The sequence below is a fragment of the Plectropomus leopardus genome, chromosome 9, assembly GCF_026936395.1.
Source record: "Plectropomus leopardus strain MGB_pleo_1.0 chromosome 9, ASM2693639v1, whole genome shotgun sequence".
Classification (NCBI taxonomy): Eukaryota; Metazoa; Chordata; class Actinopteri; order Perciformes; family Serranidae; genus Plectropomus; species Plectropomus leopardus.
Window position 1 is genome coordinate 28,657,552 of NC_142184.1, and position 16,823 is coordinate 28,674,374.

At 38.8% G+C, this 16,823-nt stretch overlaps 1 protein-coding gene across 2 annotated transcripts in view; it reads left to right on the forward strand.

Annotated features, from left to right (window-relative positions):
• spen (spen family transcriptional repressor) overlaps positions 1–3,775 on the forward strand; it is a 28,327-nt gene extending 24,552 nt beyond the window's left edge. For both annotated transcript variants that reach the window (XM_042492512.2, XM_042492513.2), the window contains 4 exons: positions 73–417; positions 527–721; positions 1,460–1,618; positions 1,737–3,775. In XM_042492512.2, coding sequence (XP_042348446.2) covers positions 73–417; positions 527–721; positions 1,460–1,618; positions 1,737–1,868 — 831 coding nt within the window. In that variant the 3' untranslated portion in view covers positions 1,869–3,775. The remainder of the gene's footprint in view (positions 1–72; positions 418–526; positions 722–1,459; positions 1,619–1,736) is intronic.
• The last annotated feature ends 13,048 nt before the right edge of the window (positions 3,776–16,823 follow it).

The following is a 16,823-nucleotide window of genomic DNA, read 5'->3' on the forward strand; positions in this document are numbered from 1 at the left end:
TTATAGATAATATTCAGATACACATACAAAATATGCATTATTTTTTCATTTGTTATGTATTTTCTTAATCAGGTCCCTCCAGAGCCTGAGCTGGGACACAGGGGTAAAATGTCTCAATCACATGGGGGAGGAAGTGATTCCAAGCCTGAGAGTTCCCATCTTCGCCATGCTACCTCTGGGGACCTCTCACACATTTCGCGAATATCAGGGGATACAGTCTCCCCCTCGTACCAGTCTCCCATGACGTCCCCTATGAGTCTATCTCACAAGTCAGATCTATCTCTTCAGAAAGGCCCTCCAGCCTTCCTGTCAACACCTCCGCCAGCAGCTCCACCATCAAGCTCTCTGCACCCACGGTCTGATGCTAAGCTGGAACATTCAGGACATCGTTCTGTTGACATGGTGCAGCTTTTGACGGTAGGAAGACAGATTGAGCAGGAATGTCATCTTACATGAAATATGTTTTCAAGATAGTATCATAGAGACAACCATATCTAAGAAACCGTTTTCTGTTTTTGTTGTACAGAAATACCCTATTGTATGGCAAGGCTTGCTGGCACTGAAGAACGACCAGGCTGCTGTCCAGTTACACTTTGTTTCTGGCAACACCGTACTGGCCCAGCGCTCCTTGCCGCCCCCAGAGGGTGGTCCTCTTCTCCGTATTGTCCAGAGGATGAGGCTTGAGGCTTCCCAGTTGGACAGCGTGGCGCGCAGAATGACTGTGAGTATTTTGGTTTTCACCACTGCTGAAAAGCAGATACTATAGTTTTTTATGAACTAGGTATGTTCCATATTATATCGTCCACAATACCAGTATAATTTTTAATATTTAATTTGATTTGTTGACATAATCATACAATTACATGGCACCAACTAGTGTGGCTTCAAGCAAAATAGCTACCAGCCAGGAGCAACGTCAGTGGTATAGAATCATTTATAGAATGAGAACAGTGTTTTTTGTTTTTGTTGTTCTTTTTTTTAATTTGGCAACTGTGTGGATGTGTAATTTTTGATCTTTTTTATTTTGTCATAATATTTTTATGTTATAGAGAATATGAATCTCACTCTTAGCCTTTGTTATTTAAAAACTAAAGAACTGAAAGATCATTTTTGTTCAGTTTTCGGTGAATATTTGCAAGGAAACTACATTTATGATGACATATACAACAAAAAACAACACTTATTTTGTTGCAATGTTATGTTATGTTGTTGGAATTAATACTAACATATTCTCAGTATTTCTGTCATATCGGCAATAATATCATTATCACAAAAATACCAAGAAATATGATATATTATGGCCATATTGGCCACCCCTAATATGAACACATTTTATTTTGGTTTATCCAATGGAGACACTATTGCAAGTTAATGGATTTTAACCAATAATCCGATGAGCACTATGTGGGATGGGCTTTTTTGTTTACATTAATGATAAAAGACTTAACATTCATTACAGGTGGAGAATGACTACTGTTTGCTCCTGGCTCTACCCTGTGGTCGAGACCAAGAAGATGTCCTTGGTCAAACCCAAGCCTTGAAAAGTGGCTTCATCACCTACCTGCAAGCCAAACAGGCAGCTGGCATTATCAATGTGCCCAACCCTGGCTCTAATCAGGTCTGTGGTCATTGAAAGGTCATTTTCTGTTCTACCTTTTTTGCTGTACCTGTTTTTCACAATGATATATAAAAACTTTATTCTGTCTCTTGTGCTTTTTTCATCTTTTGATTCACAGCCAGCATACGTGGTGCAGATTTTCCCTCCATGCGAATTCTCAGAGAGCCACCTTTCGCGCCTGGCCCCGGACCTTCTAAACAGCATCTCCAGCATTTCCCCTCACCTCATGATTGTCATTGCCTCGGTTTAATTACCTCCATTCTTTTCCCTGAACAAAGCCAACACCAGCCCCTTTGGACTTGTCCAGTTTTGTAAACTGGAATTGCCTCATATTTTTCTGAGTTTGACTTTTTTTTAAAAAAAATCTAATTTAGCATGCACTCACCTTTTCTCCTTCACTTCACCAAGTCCTTAAGTCACTCAATGACATCGAATTCCAAAAACTTTACCTTTATGGAGAGGATCTGAAGGGTCGAACGAGGATTTTTGATGATCATGTCTGATTTCTCATTTCATTTATGCCATTTTTGGAGGTGTTGTGCATAGCCTTTTCTAATTCATAGCACCCACAAAGCTATGGATTGAGACCTTCCTATGGGATATTTTTTACCTTCATAAAAGTGATTGTGATTTTTTTTTTTTTTTTTAAAGACAAACGATATGAGAAGTCATTGCACTATGTTAAGAAAAAAAAATTGTGAACTCTGTACAGTTTTGAGTGTAAAATGATACATGTTATGGAATTACTCTCGTGATCAGCCATGCTTTTGCAAGATAAAAGAAAATCATTGCCTGAAAAATGATCTAGAATCATTTCAGCCTGATCAGTCATACTGCTTTTGCTCCTTCACCATCAGCCAACTTCTACATCATTTCCGGATTCAACTCTCCATCCCGAAGTGTTCCCTACCCCAGGAACTCGTGAGGGGACGTTTAGAGTTGTACAGTTTACACTCAATGCCTCAACAGGGGACTATATAAAGAATATTTAATTTGTTTATTTTTGTTTGCATCTTCTTTAAGCCTAAGGGTATTGTGGACAATTGTGAAACTGTAAATAGTATAAATATTTAAAGACTGAAGCAATGTGGAGAGACCAAGTGAATTATTTTACAAGACAGATCATCAAATGTTTTTTTCTTTGGGCAGGGGCAAGAAGGGGAAGGATCTGTACAGGATCCAGGAGTGATATTCACAAAAAAATATTTTTAAAATTGATTCTGTGCCAAAATGTCTTTTTTCAAATGCTCAACACACGCAATGTATCTAAAACAAAAATTGATCAGAACCTATTTTCATATGTGACTTTGTATTTTGCCACTCAGAGGGCAGACTTGATTCCTTTTTTGTTTTAGTATTGATCATCAGCCCAAATCTGTTACTACAGTGCTTTTACATTATGAAGTTGTATCCTCATTTTGAAGGAACCATTGTATTGTAGGAGTTGCATTTCTTTTTGTATTCCTGTTCTCCTTCTCCCTGATGTGGTCCTTTACTGCCCCCTGCTGTCTGAAAATCATCCTTGCATATTTAAGGACTGCATCTTGAGGTCACTTAAGCTGTGACTTCATGAGCGATGTGCTATAGCATGCTTTATTTTCAAATCTTAAAGGGTAAACTGAAATCATAAAGGCAAAGAATGTGACTTGAACTTGACATCATGCCGCTACTGGATGTGTTGATCATCTGTCTCCATCCCTCCCCTTAACTGTCTCCTTGAGCCAAGCTGTAAATAATAATGTCCTTAATCTGTGCTCTTGTGTATTTTTTCCCCTTTATAATTGTCTTTCTTCAGGGTCCTTATTTTTTTGTTTTGTGCAACAAAACAAAGCAGTCTGAAAGAGACAGGAGATGAGGTGTGTAATACCGATGCTGAAAGTAAAACCATGCTTGTCAGTTTTGTGGTGTAAATATTTCAGTGACTGCAAGCTGAATACTCTCATGGTTATGTTGAAGGCACTTATAATTTTTGATAAACAAATGAAAAGAAAATACAATGGAAAAAAAACTTAAAACAGTGATTAATATGAAAACTGTCTTTTGATCAATCTTCATTTTGAGTGTATTTTGCTGTTCCTCCATGAGGACATTTTAAACTGTAAAATAAATGGTTGTTTAACTTACTTCTGAAGATCATTAAATGGTCCGTCACTCTTGGTTTGTGTTTTTGTGACTCGCTGTTAGAAACTGAATTTATTTTGATGCACTGACTGATGAGGAAAGATTTATAATTTTGACTGTGGGTTAAGAAAAAAAAGACTTGCAGTGTTGTAATTTAAAATCAATAAGCTTGTCTGTTCACGTCCTTGGAGCTTCAAGTTTTGTGCCTCTGCAGCATGTTGCAATAGTTTCAGTGATGAAAATACTTTCTGTATCAAAGCTCACCAGAGTCAGTGCTGCAGTCCATTCAGCAGTCAGAAGATGTCAGTATCTGCCTAAACCACATGGCTGAGGTTTAAAGCTATGACACAGCATTGTGAATCAGGTTGCCACAGAAGTCAATAGTCTTTTCATTTTACCACGAAAATTATTTATTCTTTGAAATTTGGATCTAGCCCTCATTGTGATATGACTGCATATTCCCCGGAGCATAGAAGTGAATCTGAGTATTTCTAAGAAAAGCAGTGCCCTATTTGAAGCAGAGAACATTTGCATAGTTCAGTGGTTGCTAAACTTTTTCTTTCATGCCCACTTTCAGGAGCCAAAAAAGTAAGTGTCCCCCCATCCAGCCCACATTTTTTTACTCCATTATTAACAATAATTTGGGAGCCAACTAATGAAAAAGGGTCCATGTTAATTTCTTGTTCGGTTATTTTCCCTTCATAAATCATTTTATTCAGCTTTGTTCAACATATTTTCCCCACTTATCAATGCCCCAAGTGTAGTGGCTCGATGGTTCCCAGGAGGGCCCGCCCCACAGTTTGAGAGCCTCTGGCTTAGATCTTAAAAATACCTCTTAAGCAAGTACATTTTTTTTCTTTGATTGATTTGTAGTATTTTTGCTTGCAGCAAGCACAACTTATAGAGGCTTACTGAGTGCTACAGGGATGATTTTAATTGGAGGCCGATGCAGAAGTTAACACCGCCCTGGTTCCCTCATCAAAAAGCCAATGGGATTTTTCCATTTGATTTGGGATTATTGCAGAAAAAAAGCTCTGTAGCAAACAAACATGATACTTGCAAGTTTTATTCAGCAAGATAATCTTCACAAATGAACACCACTTTTATGATTTTTAAAAATCTTCTTGCAATTGCTAAAAGTAAAAAGCTAACATTTGACTATAGACAAACTACACTGTGGCTGCATTATACCATTGCAACCATAACAGTGTGATGAAATGTTTTTTGTCTCATTTAGTCACTTTTTAAGCAACACCTTTTTAAAGATTGCTAGAAGCTTCAAAATTCACAAAATGGGTATATATTAACATACTTTATGTCATAGAACAAAACATAAAAACATCTTTAAGTTTTTGTCATTCACAGGCCTAATTATAGGCATCTAACCAAAAAGGCATTCAAAAAACCCATTGACTTTGAGACGAGGGAACCTGGAGAGCTAAAATGCTAACACATTTCCGGGCTGTAGGACTTATTCTGAAGCGCTCTATTTCAGTTCTGCCACAGAGGGAATTGTTGTATGCCTAAACTAAATGTCTGCCTTGGTCAGGGAAGATTATACTCCAGTAATAGGATGCATGTGTTTGCTGTCTCATTGCATGGTGCTGTAATACATATTGAGCATGCATGTTCAAGTCACTCTTCAGTTATGTCAAATAATGATGGAACTGATGTAAGAAAGCAGTATAATACATCTACATATTAAGAAAATATAAAGAAAATGTAGTATCGTCTAGCCACACACTCAAGAACTCAGTCAAATATGCATAAATTGAAAAAAATTGAATATCAATGTGACATTATAACAATGTTTTTGTTGTGCAGTTTTGTTTTATTTTTTTATTTTTTATTTTTTTTGGGCAGTAATCAGATGTATATGAAGTGAAACAAATGAGCACCATGACTGTAAAAGCTGCACTAATAGACTCATCCCTGAGGCAAACAGCTCCATGGTTTCGGGAATTTTAAGACTGTGGCTTGAACATTAGGGTTTCCGGCTGCACCCGTCAAATTCAAGAGTACACTAGCCGACAGATTCCCCGGAGAGAGGCCTGTGGGGATTAAGTGGTGATTGGAATTCTATTTGGGAACATTTGGTGGTCAGGGCTGCAGGATCTCTCTTTATTTTTGAAAGTACTCCTCAGGGTGCAATTAATTAAAATCAAACGGCGGCCTGTGAAAAGACACCAAGTTACTGTATTTAGTTTAGATTAAACTTCTTAATATTTGTTATCAAAATATATTTATGGAACAAAACAACCCCCTCTAATGCTTTATGAACTGTTATTTTCATCTTCATCCCACAAGGCTCATGCACTAGGTCAAGATTTCCCATAAAATAAGGATGACATTGAGGAACAGCAGCTGCAGCAGGATAAGCTGGTGATTGAGCAACCAAAGGAGGGTAGAGGGCCATACCAGTACTTTACTCATTTTCTCTCTCCTGTCATTATGCCTACAGCCGAAAGAAAGGAGTGTGACCACGAAGAAGAGGTGAGGCATAAGTGATTTATAGTGCCCCGACAGGCCAAGACTTGGAATGTTAACTGACGCCCTGTTCGCAGCGTGAGAAGAAGCAGATCACATTGGGGCAGCGAAAAAGGCAGGACAAGGAAGACTTTAGGATAAATTCAAGACACTTTTGTGCACGTTGTCCCCCTCTCCTTGTCCAGATTCATAGCTCTTCTAAGATTACAGCCTCTGCCTTTGAGCGATGAGGTGAAGCCGAGGAGGAGTCGTGTGCCGTTGTCCTTAAAGCAGACCTCATTCATATTTTTGTGCATCTGAATTCTTTGCCACAAGATGACATTTTGAAAGCCCAATTTTAGCAGGAAAATGTCAAGAATGTTGAAAATTCAGAGGTTGGTTTTTTGAGATGCTGATATGTGCTTGTTTTCTTGTTTGTGCCCTTCTGGCATTGAGCTCCCTGCATTCCATGCTGGTGTTTGGACAATCTGTGCTTACATGAGAGCGCAGAATAAACCAAGCATAAGGGACACTTGATTTAAAAACAAAACAAAACAAAAAGACACTGATTACTGCTGCATATGTCAACGTTTTTGAATGGATGTCCGTGCCGCATCTGCATATTCATGACAAGAGCTCTGGAAAAATCTGAGCTCACAAGCACGCCTGCATGCATGCATTTGTTTAGGCATTTATCTTTTCTATTAATCAAACCTACAATGAGGAAAATTGCAGAGAGAGCTTTTGAGAGTAACACAAAGGATTCAAACTTGAACTTCAGCTCAACAGATGGTTGACAGGCTGCTTTTCTTGCCAGAAACCTACAAAGGCCTCAACCTTCATAACCAGAGGCACCAGTAATTCACCTTTTAAAAGGTCCTGAGGTGCTTCACCAGCTTGTTTTTTGTTTTCTGCAGAATTGTGAGCCTGAAGCCTGATGCCTTCAAATAGTTTAGCTCACCTCTGCCTACAGCTGCGTGGGAGAACTTTGAAACAGCAGTGTTTGTGCCAGGTCAAAGACATTTGGAAGCTTTTGTGTTTGTAGGGACTCTTTCTTTGAAATGACTCACTCATGTGTGCTGGGATTTGGGCTGTTAATTGCAGTTGTTAGCTTTTGGGAATATAAATTGTCTCTCTATGTGGTTGGTGCATTTTCTTCCAATTTATGTTTACCACAATCTCTATCTCTCTCTACATATTATCACTCTTAAAGTGGCAATTTCCAAGATTTTAGTCGTGGATGATTTGGCGACACCTAGTTACTAGTGGTATCAGCAAATGTAGTTTACCACAACAGGTCACAGAGTTCTGGAGCAGCAAAATAAAGTAATGTTGTATTAAAATGGAAGTAGGGTAATATTTGGGATTTTTCATCATTCTGTGAGCAACTATGATCTAATTTTATGCTGCACATGGCAAATTTAACACTCTGTCATCTTTCCAACTTTTTAGCCCTCAGCTGTCTATTAATGTTTTCACCGTTTAGCCTTCAATTGCTTGCCACTAGAATAGCTCCAGCCTATGAAGCTGTTAGCATTTAAAGGCCCAGTGTGTAGGAGTTAGGGGCATCTATTGGCAAAATGGTATTAAATTCATGTGTTTTCATTAGTATATTTTCAAGTGAAAATAAGACCTGTTGTGTCTCCATTACCTTAGAATGAGGTCCTCTTTCACAGAGTCTTCCATGTTTCTCTACAGTAGCCCTGAAAGGACAAATCAAACACTGGGTCTAGATAGGGCCATTTGCATTTTTGCATTTTCTCGTGTGTAGTATTGGGCCGAAGAAGTTGCAATGATATTGTCATTGTAACCTGTTTGGCTTAGCACATGGGGAAAGTTTCAGTTCTGCAAACTCACCACTAGATGTTACTGAATCCCCCCACACTGGACCTTTAACTCAAAACCATCTTGTGTGTTTGGGACTTGACTTGTTTTTGTGTTTTCTATTTATTAATTACCTTGATCACACACATTAAGTTTCTTGAGATTTTAATCATTGTGAAGAAGTTTGGGTTTTTCTCACGACAGGTCGAGTCTGCTGTAGCCTAAAACTTGTAGCAGTTAGCATAAATATTGCAGCCCAAGAAACACTTTATATTCTTAATCAATGAGGTGTTTCTTGGTGATGGTCCCATGTCACACATTAGACAAGGATATCAACAGACCAAACTCCTCTTCCCCAAAGAAGAGACCAGTGCAATGTTGTATCCACAGGCCTCATCAGGAAGAGGAAACATTATGTTGCATTTTCTAATGAAACAACCTCTCACACAAAGCACACATGACTGATTTCAGCATTAGTGTGATAAGGTCCTGTAATACAGACTGTGGTATTTGTTTATTGTGCTAACATGACTGTTTGCTAATGGTAAAAGAAGTTATCAGTGTATGTTTTAGAGATAAACATTGCCTGGAGCCTCGGTGTAAATGCTTTTGATCCAAGAGCTTCAATGTGAACATAAACTGCAGAGAAAACATGGGATGGGTTATATAAAATGTTGTTTTAGTGCTTTATTAGAGCATTACAACCAGGAAGAACAAGAAGCAAAGTTCACGTCGATAAATACACACAGGCTTTATCAAGTAATTTAGGACGTTCTTACAAGGCACTCTTGGTATAATTCCCATTGAGTTATTAATTTCTAAACACTTCTTAATGCACTTTACCTTTCAATCCATCTTGTGACTCTGTAAATAAGCTGTCGAGCAAACAATACGACACATAGATGACTTCTTATACCCATTCACGTAAAGTGAGAATGCTTCTCCAGGCTTAATACGAAAGGTCAGAATCAGGCAAACACCAATGAATGATATGATCGCTCCACTTTACAATAGACAACTGTTAGAAATAGATCAAGTGACTGATGGGGTCACAGTACACATTAGGTGTGGACAGGCAATGCTAGAGTTATACAGCCTCACCCTGGTGACTCAAACCTCATAAACACAACACCTTCCTCTGACATCATGGCCTTGTGTCCTAGTTGCCATCTGATATTCGCCATATAACAACAACAGCTTTAATATTATGGTTGCACCTGCCTCATTTGGTTTTAGAAAACCTTTGTATTGCTGTTAGAACTAAAATAATCTGAAAATTTTACTGAGAAAGGTTCTTTTATCTGTTCTGTGTTTTCATACATGTAAATAAGTTTCAAATGTAAATACGGGAAACCTGGAAGTATTAGTTCTTTGAGAATGCATCAATATAGTTTAGCCATGGAATTTTTTTTTTTTTTTACCAGAGCACAAAATAAAGCTTTTAGTATGTTAACACACTTGATTCTTTCTGCAGCTGGACACTAACGTAAGGAACTCTTTTTCTATAAAACATAATTGTTTTTTAATCACTAAGGATGAGTAATCACAACTTAGAGCCAAAACTTAAAACCTGTGCAGTTTAGCTCAGAGGAAATTAAATGATAACTTGGTTCACTTCAACCTGGGTCTTGTTTTAGTAGATTTGGACATTTTTTGATAGTTATGTTATTGTAGATTGATATTTTGTTGATCCTTACAGGAAATCATATATATATATAGCCTGACAAAGTGCAGACATTCCTCTGTTTAGTTACAGATGAAAAGATCCAGTGAGAGAACACACTGTGGCATTAGTGTCCGGCTGCAGAGGAATCAAGTTGGCAAATATGCTAATAGCTTTACTTGGTGTCTTGTAGACTCTTGAGTGATTTGATCTTGAGTCTTGAGTGAAGTTTCTGTGGCTGAAATAGAAACTGTCATGTTCTGCTCTGATTTCCTCTTTAGGTCTTAAAGGTCTTTAGGTCTGTTAAATTCTATTCTTCAGTCATGCTCAGTATCCTGTTTTTATTTTGTCACTCACATCTCTCATTTCAGATCACTTCACTTCCTGCTGGTGTGCCTTCCCACCAGTTTGGATTATCTGCTTCGCCCTGATTAGTTTCACCTGTCCCTCCCTGCTCCTGCAGTCTACCCACACCTGTTCTCACTCCCCAAAATTGGTGTTTTTCTTCTTATACCTGCCCAGTTCATTTGTTCTTTGTCAGTTTGTCTTCATTTTAAGTTTGGACTTCTGTTGTCTCTTTTTCCGTTGCCTGCCTGCTTTTGAGACATTTTTTCAGTTTTTGAATCAGTCCAGATGCATGTAACCATGACTAGTTTGCTTGGTCAAAAGTTAGTTTTTAACTCTGATGGATGTTTAGAATGGACATTTTAATGGGATTTTCAGTTGAATTCTGTCTATTTGTTCAAATTCTCATGTTACTGGTCCCGTCACATGACTTTATAGCAATGTCTCATGTACTCAGATCTCACATTATGGGAACAGTTCACCCCCAAATCAAAACATATGCACATTTTCCCCTTTCCTGTAGTGCTAATTATCAATCTAGATTGTTTCTGATTTGAGTTACTGAGTATTGGAGAAATCGGCTGTAGAGATGTCTGCCTACTCTACTTGTGGTGCTTGTGTGTGCAAAGTGCCAAAAAAACAAACAACCAAAACAAATTTGAAAAACCTTAACAGCAATTTCTGTTTCCAGAAATCATGACTCAATTACTCTAGATAGTCCACAGACTATGTCCTGAGCAATTTGATGTAACAACTATTTTCTTTCTATCAAACCAACTGTATCACCATGCAAAAGGACGTTTTTTGTGCTTTAAGCACCACAAACCAAGTGCCATCTTGCTCCATTACATTTGAAAGAAGGCAGACATCTCTGCGGCCAATATCTCCAACACTCCACAACTCAAAACAATCTAGATTGATAAATTGTACTAAAGCTAAGAGTAAAAATATGTACTTTTGATTTTTGGGTGACTTTTCTCTTTAAAGTTGCCCTTTCTTGTACAGAAATTGCAGTTAGTGCATTAGTCACCAAAGCACAGTGTATATCCACAAAATCATGGTAAATGCACTTCCTACCTCATAAAACATTTGCAAAGCTGATTTCTCTTAAATTTTGCAAATTGCCGCCAACTAGCCATCAGTGAAACTGCATGAAACCTAAACATGACTTTAACCCAAATGCATTAGTGCAGACTGTTCTGTTGTAAAATGCAACACAAATGCATTTTAAAATAAACCGTTCAAGCTCACATGCACAGTAGACATTAACTATGTTAAATCGTTAAAAAAAAAGTATATGAGGCATGGTTAAATAGAGCGCTGTGGCCTGTACACTAAAGTGGGACTGTGTGTGTTTCTTGTTCCATTCCTTCCTTCTTGGAGTAGCAGGGTTTGGGTCATGATCTGGCTCCAGGGAGATGTGAAGTTGATTTGCAGTCTTTCATTTTTTGAGGGTAAAATAAAGGACAGGCTTGTGTGTTGTCCTCCTTTTTATTCTGGATTTAACCACTCTCCGCCTCCAGAACCCAATCTGTCAGTCAGTGTGAATAAGTGTGAGAGACTTGAGATTGTGCCTCGGGTGGCAAAAGTGGACACAGGTCACTTGATGTGGGTGTAGCTCTAAAAACAGTTTGCATGTGCCTGACTCATTCTGAAATGGGTTTCCAAAGGTGGGGTGGGGGAGTACAAAGAGCTATTATGCCAGCCAGGATGTGTTGATTGTTCAGCGCGCTCTGCCTGCACAGCGCTCTGGGAAAATTATGGGGTTGGAATTTTTTTAAGACTGGAAAATGCGAAAGTGGAATTAAGGAAGAGATAAAACACAAAGGAAGGCATTTAACAAGGACAATCTGGATTCCTCAGCAGTCTTCTTTTCCATCGTGCATCTGTTTGTGTTTGTTGGATGGCTAATTGTTCACCCTACACATTGCTGGTTTTTGAATGTCCTCTACTAAGCATGCAAGGCAGTAACAAGCTATGAGCTGTTTACAAGAATATCGCTGCTGACCTCAAGCCTCAACCATGTTATGATTTATGGAAAGCTGTGGCCTCACCAGAGATTTAGGCAGTTACCAAAGTCTAGTTTCACATGGATTTATGTGCTGGTGAGAGACTCAGGGGCCTTTTAAGTTGTTTAAACTGGAACACTGTGCCTCTGACAATAGTACTATTTGGCCATTTTGTATTCTTACAGAATTTTTTTTTCTTTTCTTATGTTATTCTTATTCCTGGATTGAATTTATCTCCCTCTTGTGAATTGCTCTTATATTTCTACCTTAAGAATATTCTGAGCAGAGACCAGCCACCAATGTTCAATTTTAACCCACATTTCAAGTGAATAGGCACTCTTTTGTGGCTAAAAGTGACCAGGTTAAAAAAAACAATTAAAAAAAACCCCAAAAAAACCTACAGTGTGCATTATTTTTTAAAAAGCAGATCATTTTGCCATTAGTTGGGAATCTTCGTCTCCATAAAAGCTGCCACCAAAGGGGAGTTATTTGAAAAGTTAGAACATTAATAAAAAGCCACAGAGAGGTGAAAGATCCAATTTTCAAATTTGTGCATAAAGCTTTCTCTGGGTAGAGGAGAGGGGATCACACCTGACACCAGAATTACATCATCAAGCCTTTACCGTCTGGGGCCAAAAGCTGACATCAGTGCAGAGCTGCCTTAAGGAGCAGTCCTGTTAGCAGACACTGGCTCCAGAACATCTCTCACTATTGAAACCTAACCTAACTTAAATCACAATTTCCTTCAAGAAATATCCTGTGCATTGCCTTTTATTACAGAAAGTCTGCAGAAGAGGGGACTCGAAACATAACTTGACTCGAGTCAAACTCAAATAGCTTATTTGAGGACTTGGGACCAGTAACGCCCCCAGAAATTTTTCATAGGGGCGGCCAGAATGGGCCACAGAAAATCTTAAGGCTGCACACCAAAAACAAAAGCCATAAATGAATTTCAGGAATTTATGGCAGTTGTTCCGTCGCCAAAATTTAGTCTAAGTTTGGAATGTTATTTGGCCCCCGTCCTGACAGGATGCCACTGCTTGAGACTTGCTTGACAAATATTGATAAAAGACTTGACTTTAACTTGGTATTCATATCTTGAGACTTCATTTAGACTTGAGGCCAATGACTTGAAAGGATGTTTTATAAAATGCTTGCATTTTTATAGACATTGAGAAGTTACATCTTGTTTTGAAAAATGGGAAATTTCTCGTGCAATGCCAGCAAACATGGCAACTTACTAGGACGTGGCAGGCCAGCGGGTCAGTGTACAAGGTAGCTTTCATAGAGGGGGCTAGTCCAAAATAACCAAATTTGGATCCAAATAGTATGTTGTTGATGACTGTAGAAATGAAGAAAAGAACAATGGTATGCAGGTTTGAAGCTCAAAAATCTTTGACACGACCACCACAACATCTAGCTTTATCCGTCAATACAAATCCCATACAGACAGGTACTTGAATTTGCCTTTTGAGCTAATTGCCCTATTGACTGTTGGCTTGATGGTCGATCTTTGAAGTGATTCACCTGAGCAGTGACTTCACTTGTCTTGTTTGACGTAGCGGGGATTTGACTTGCTAGATTCTCACCACAGTAACTTGAAGGAAAAAACTTGAGACTTGTTTGTGACTTGCACATGTGTGGCCTTAGTCAGTCGTCATGGTTGCTGCTTTACTTGCTTCAGCTCAGAATATTTATTTGAAAACTCTCAGATCCTGAGCTATGGGTTATCTCATTTACCCAGCACACAGTTTCAGGTATGGCATGTTGATGATGTTATCATATTTCACTCTTCAGTGCTTTTATTACTGCAAATGCAATTCCATTTAGCTTCATTGTATTTTAGTGGTTGCAAAAATCTCAGATGGATATCTCAAGACCTCAGCAGATAAAACTATCTGCACGGCTACACCCCATAAGGGTATGTGATGAAATATGTTTTTTTTTTTGTTTGATTTGAGTGAACTCAATTGTAAAAATTCCCCTGAGAAACCTAAAAATAACATCACTGATGATATAATCATGTTTTCAGCCAAGCTAGCAACATTTGTGCAGGCATTCGTGATCACCAGAGCATAAATCCCAATGATTTTTGGTGATTTGGTGACTTCTTGACATTCTTCCACTGGCATCATGAAGTTTAGGCCTACATTTTGATTGAAATGTCTTGACAACTACTGGATGGATTGCCATAACATTTGATACGGATATTAAGTTCTCAGAGGAGGAATTCTGCTTAGGTTGGTGATCGCTTGCTTTCCTTTAACGCCACCAGCATGTTAAGAAACCAGGTTACTCGGAGAAATGAGATGATCAAAAATGTCTCTAAAGTCTGCTGCAGGCTCATCCAGTGATTTGTACTGGTAATAAAACAGTCAGTAAGAATGGACAAAACCCCAAAGGAGAATATGTGGGCTGGAGTTACAAAGAACAAAGATATGCACCTCAAAAATTCACAAGCATTACAAAACTTATTTTCTCCTTCATTCCCGCCCCACGCCCACGTATTAGCAGGCAGACCTCATCAGCTTCACAGGTGCGGAGAAAGAGTTACTGTGGTATTTGGTGTTTGTTGAAAGAGACCAACAAGCAAGAACAGGCTCACGACAAAGCAGTCCTGACAGACAGGCATTGAAATGAGCCGCCATTCCACAAACAGCTGTGATGCGCATTGCTCCGCTAAAACACCTTCACCACAATTACCAGCACCAGCAACTCCCACTGTGTTCATGTCCAGTGACTCTCTAATATGGCTAAGAGGCGAGCAGGTACATGAATGCACCCGCCTGTACTGTACGTGCTCACACACACATATGCATGCATGTGCACACACCCTGCATTCCCACACTTAAATCTATGGATGTAACAGCTGCAGACAGGCTGTCTAAACACTGCAATGTGACAACCTCTTGTGACAGCACTGCAAGTGAAAGTGGACATGTGCATTCATAGTAGTTTGCCATCTGGAGGGTCATTTTAGGTGTGTTTATGATGGCGAAAGGCTAAAAGACTTTCTGGCAAAGACAGCAGTTGTATGGCACCACCTGAGTTCCCCTGTAAACAAGGAAGTAAAGTGATACCATCTCATGCTGGCATTTTTAGATCTGCCCACACACAAATGTGCCTCAACTTGCAATATCACCTGATTTGCAACCTTTTTCTTTCCGGACTATTTTGTCATTCTCACCGGCACACCCAAGTGTACTTGGTTTATTGAAATATTTCTTTCAAACTACAAAAATACACTTCTGTTATCTTCCATTTTTTTGACCTTCCCTACTCTATTGACCTTGCTAAGACCAAAACCATCTTTAAAATCCAGCTTCACTGTAATCTCAAATATACACACATAAAGTTTCATGACTGTATCTTGCAAGGCTGCATCATTATTACATTGACAAAATATGACAGACAGACAGATAGACATTAAAGCTCCTGACAAAATACTCCAAACTCAAAACAAGGCTTCAGTGGTAGTTCCGGCTACAACATCTCTATCAGGATCTCTAGGACAATACCGTCACGACATTGTTGTGCCTGGTAAAAACATCATAAGTTTTTAATGTTTACCACGAGAATTTTGTAAAAGTGGAAATAGGACAACAGAACTCATCACTGGAACTGAGGATACTATTACTATTACTACCATTACTGCTACTGTTACTACTGCTAGTTCTTAATTGCTGTGGTTTCCTGGTTTTGCTGTTGCCATCATAGGCTGGATTTACACTACATGGTTTAAATGCCCCTATTCTGATTTTATCCTGTCATGTGGCACAGATGGGACATGTATCATGAACCCTGTAAGCAGGAAAAAAGCTTGTGAAATCGGTCATTTTCAGGTCAGTTTCAGGCCTCATTCATAGGTGCAAATACATCAGATATGATTCAAATGTCTGCAAATGATAAAGATTAAGATAAAGACAACTTTATTTATCCCAAAAGGGCAATTCTGAAATGGATCTGTACTTTAGGTTTGCATTGCGAGTCGTACGTAATCTAAAATATGACTATGGCGCATTTTGATGACCTAATGACATGCTCCGAAAACGGAAAAATACACAGAGGAAGACGAGGGCTGAAGCCAGTGGTCAAATGCAGAGATGACCTTTCTTTTAAGCCTTTGGGGCAAAGAAACTGTTCAGGCGAACCTTATGGGTTTGTATCGAAACAAACATGTTTGAGAGGACATTTCAGTTTTCATTTACGAATGTGCGCAGTTTCAAGCCTAAGCAAAGTTTAAGCAGATATCAGATTTGAGTCTCTTTTAAGAGTAGATGAAAGCAGGCGGTCAAAAAAAAATCAGATATAGGCAACAAATTAAGCCTTGTGGTGTAAATCCAGTCATATAGACAATAATTTAAGAAAAAAAATTCCCAAAAAAGTATATAATTAAGCAACCATATTTATACCAATCATCAGTGGTAATTTAAGTATTTCAAGCCTTTAGAAGTATTTGCATAGGCTTGAGGGCACCACAACAGGATGCCAACACAACGCTGACATGTTATCTCCGTACAAAGAGGTATGTGATATGAAGCAGGTGGACTCAAATGCAAGAGACTGCAGGTAACTGGAACTCAAACAAATCACTCTTTTAAATCCATTTATTCAAACTGGGAAAAAGCAAACTGGATATCACAGGAGAAAAGTGTGGAGATGCTCAGCTGTGGGGAATAAGGTAATTATAGGCAGAAGAGCAGGCACGAAGTTGATTGGCTGGGAAAAACTCTGAAGTGTGCAGATGAACATATGTGGGAGCCATTAGGACTGACTG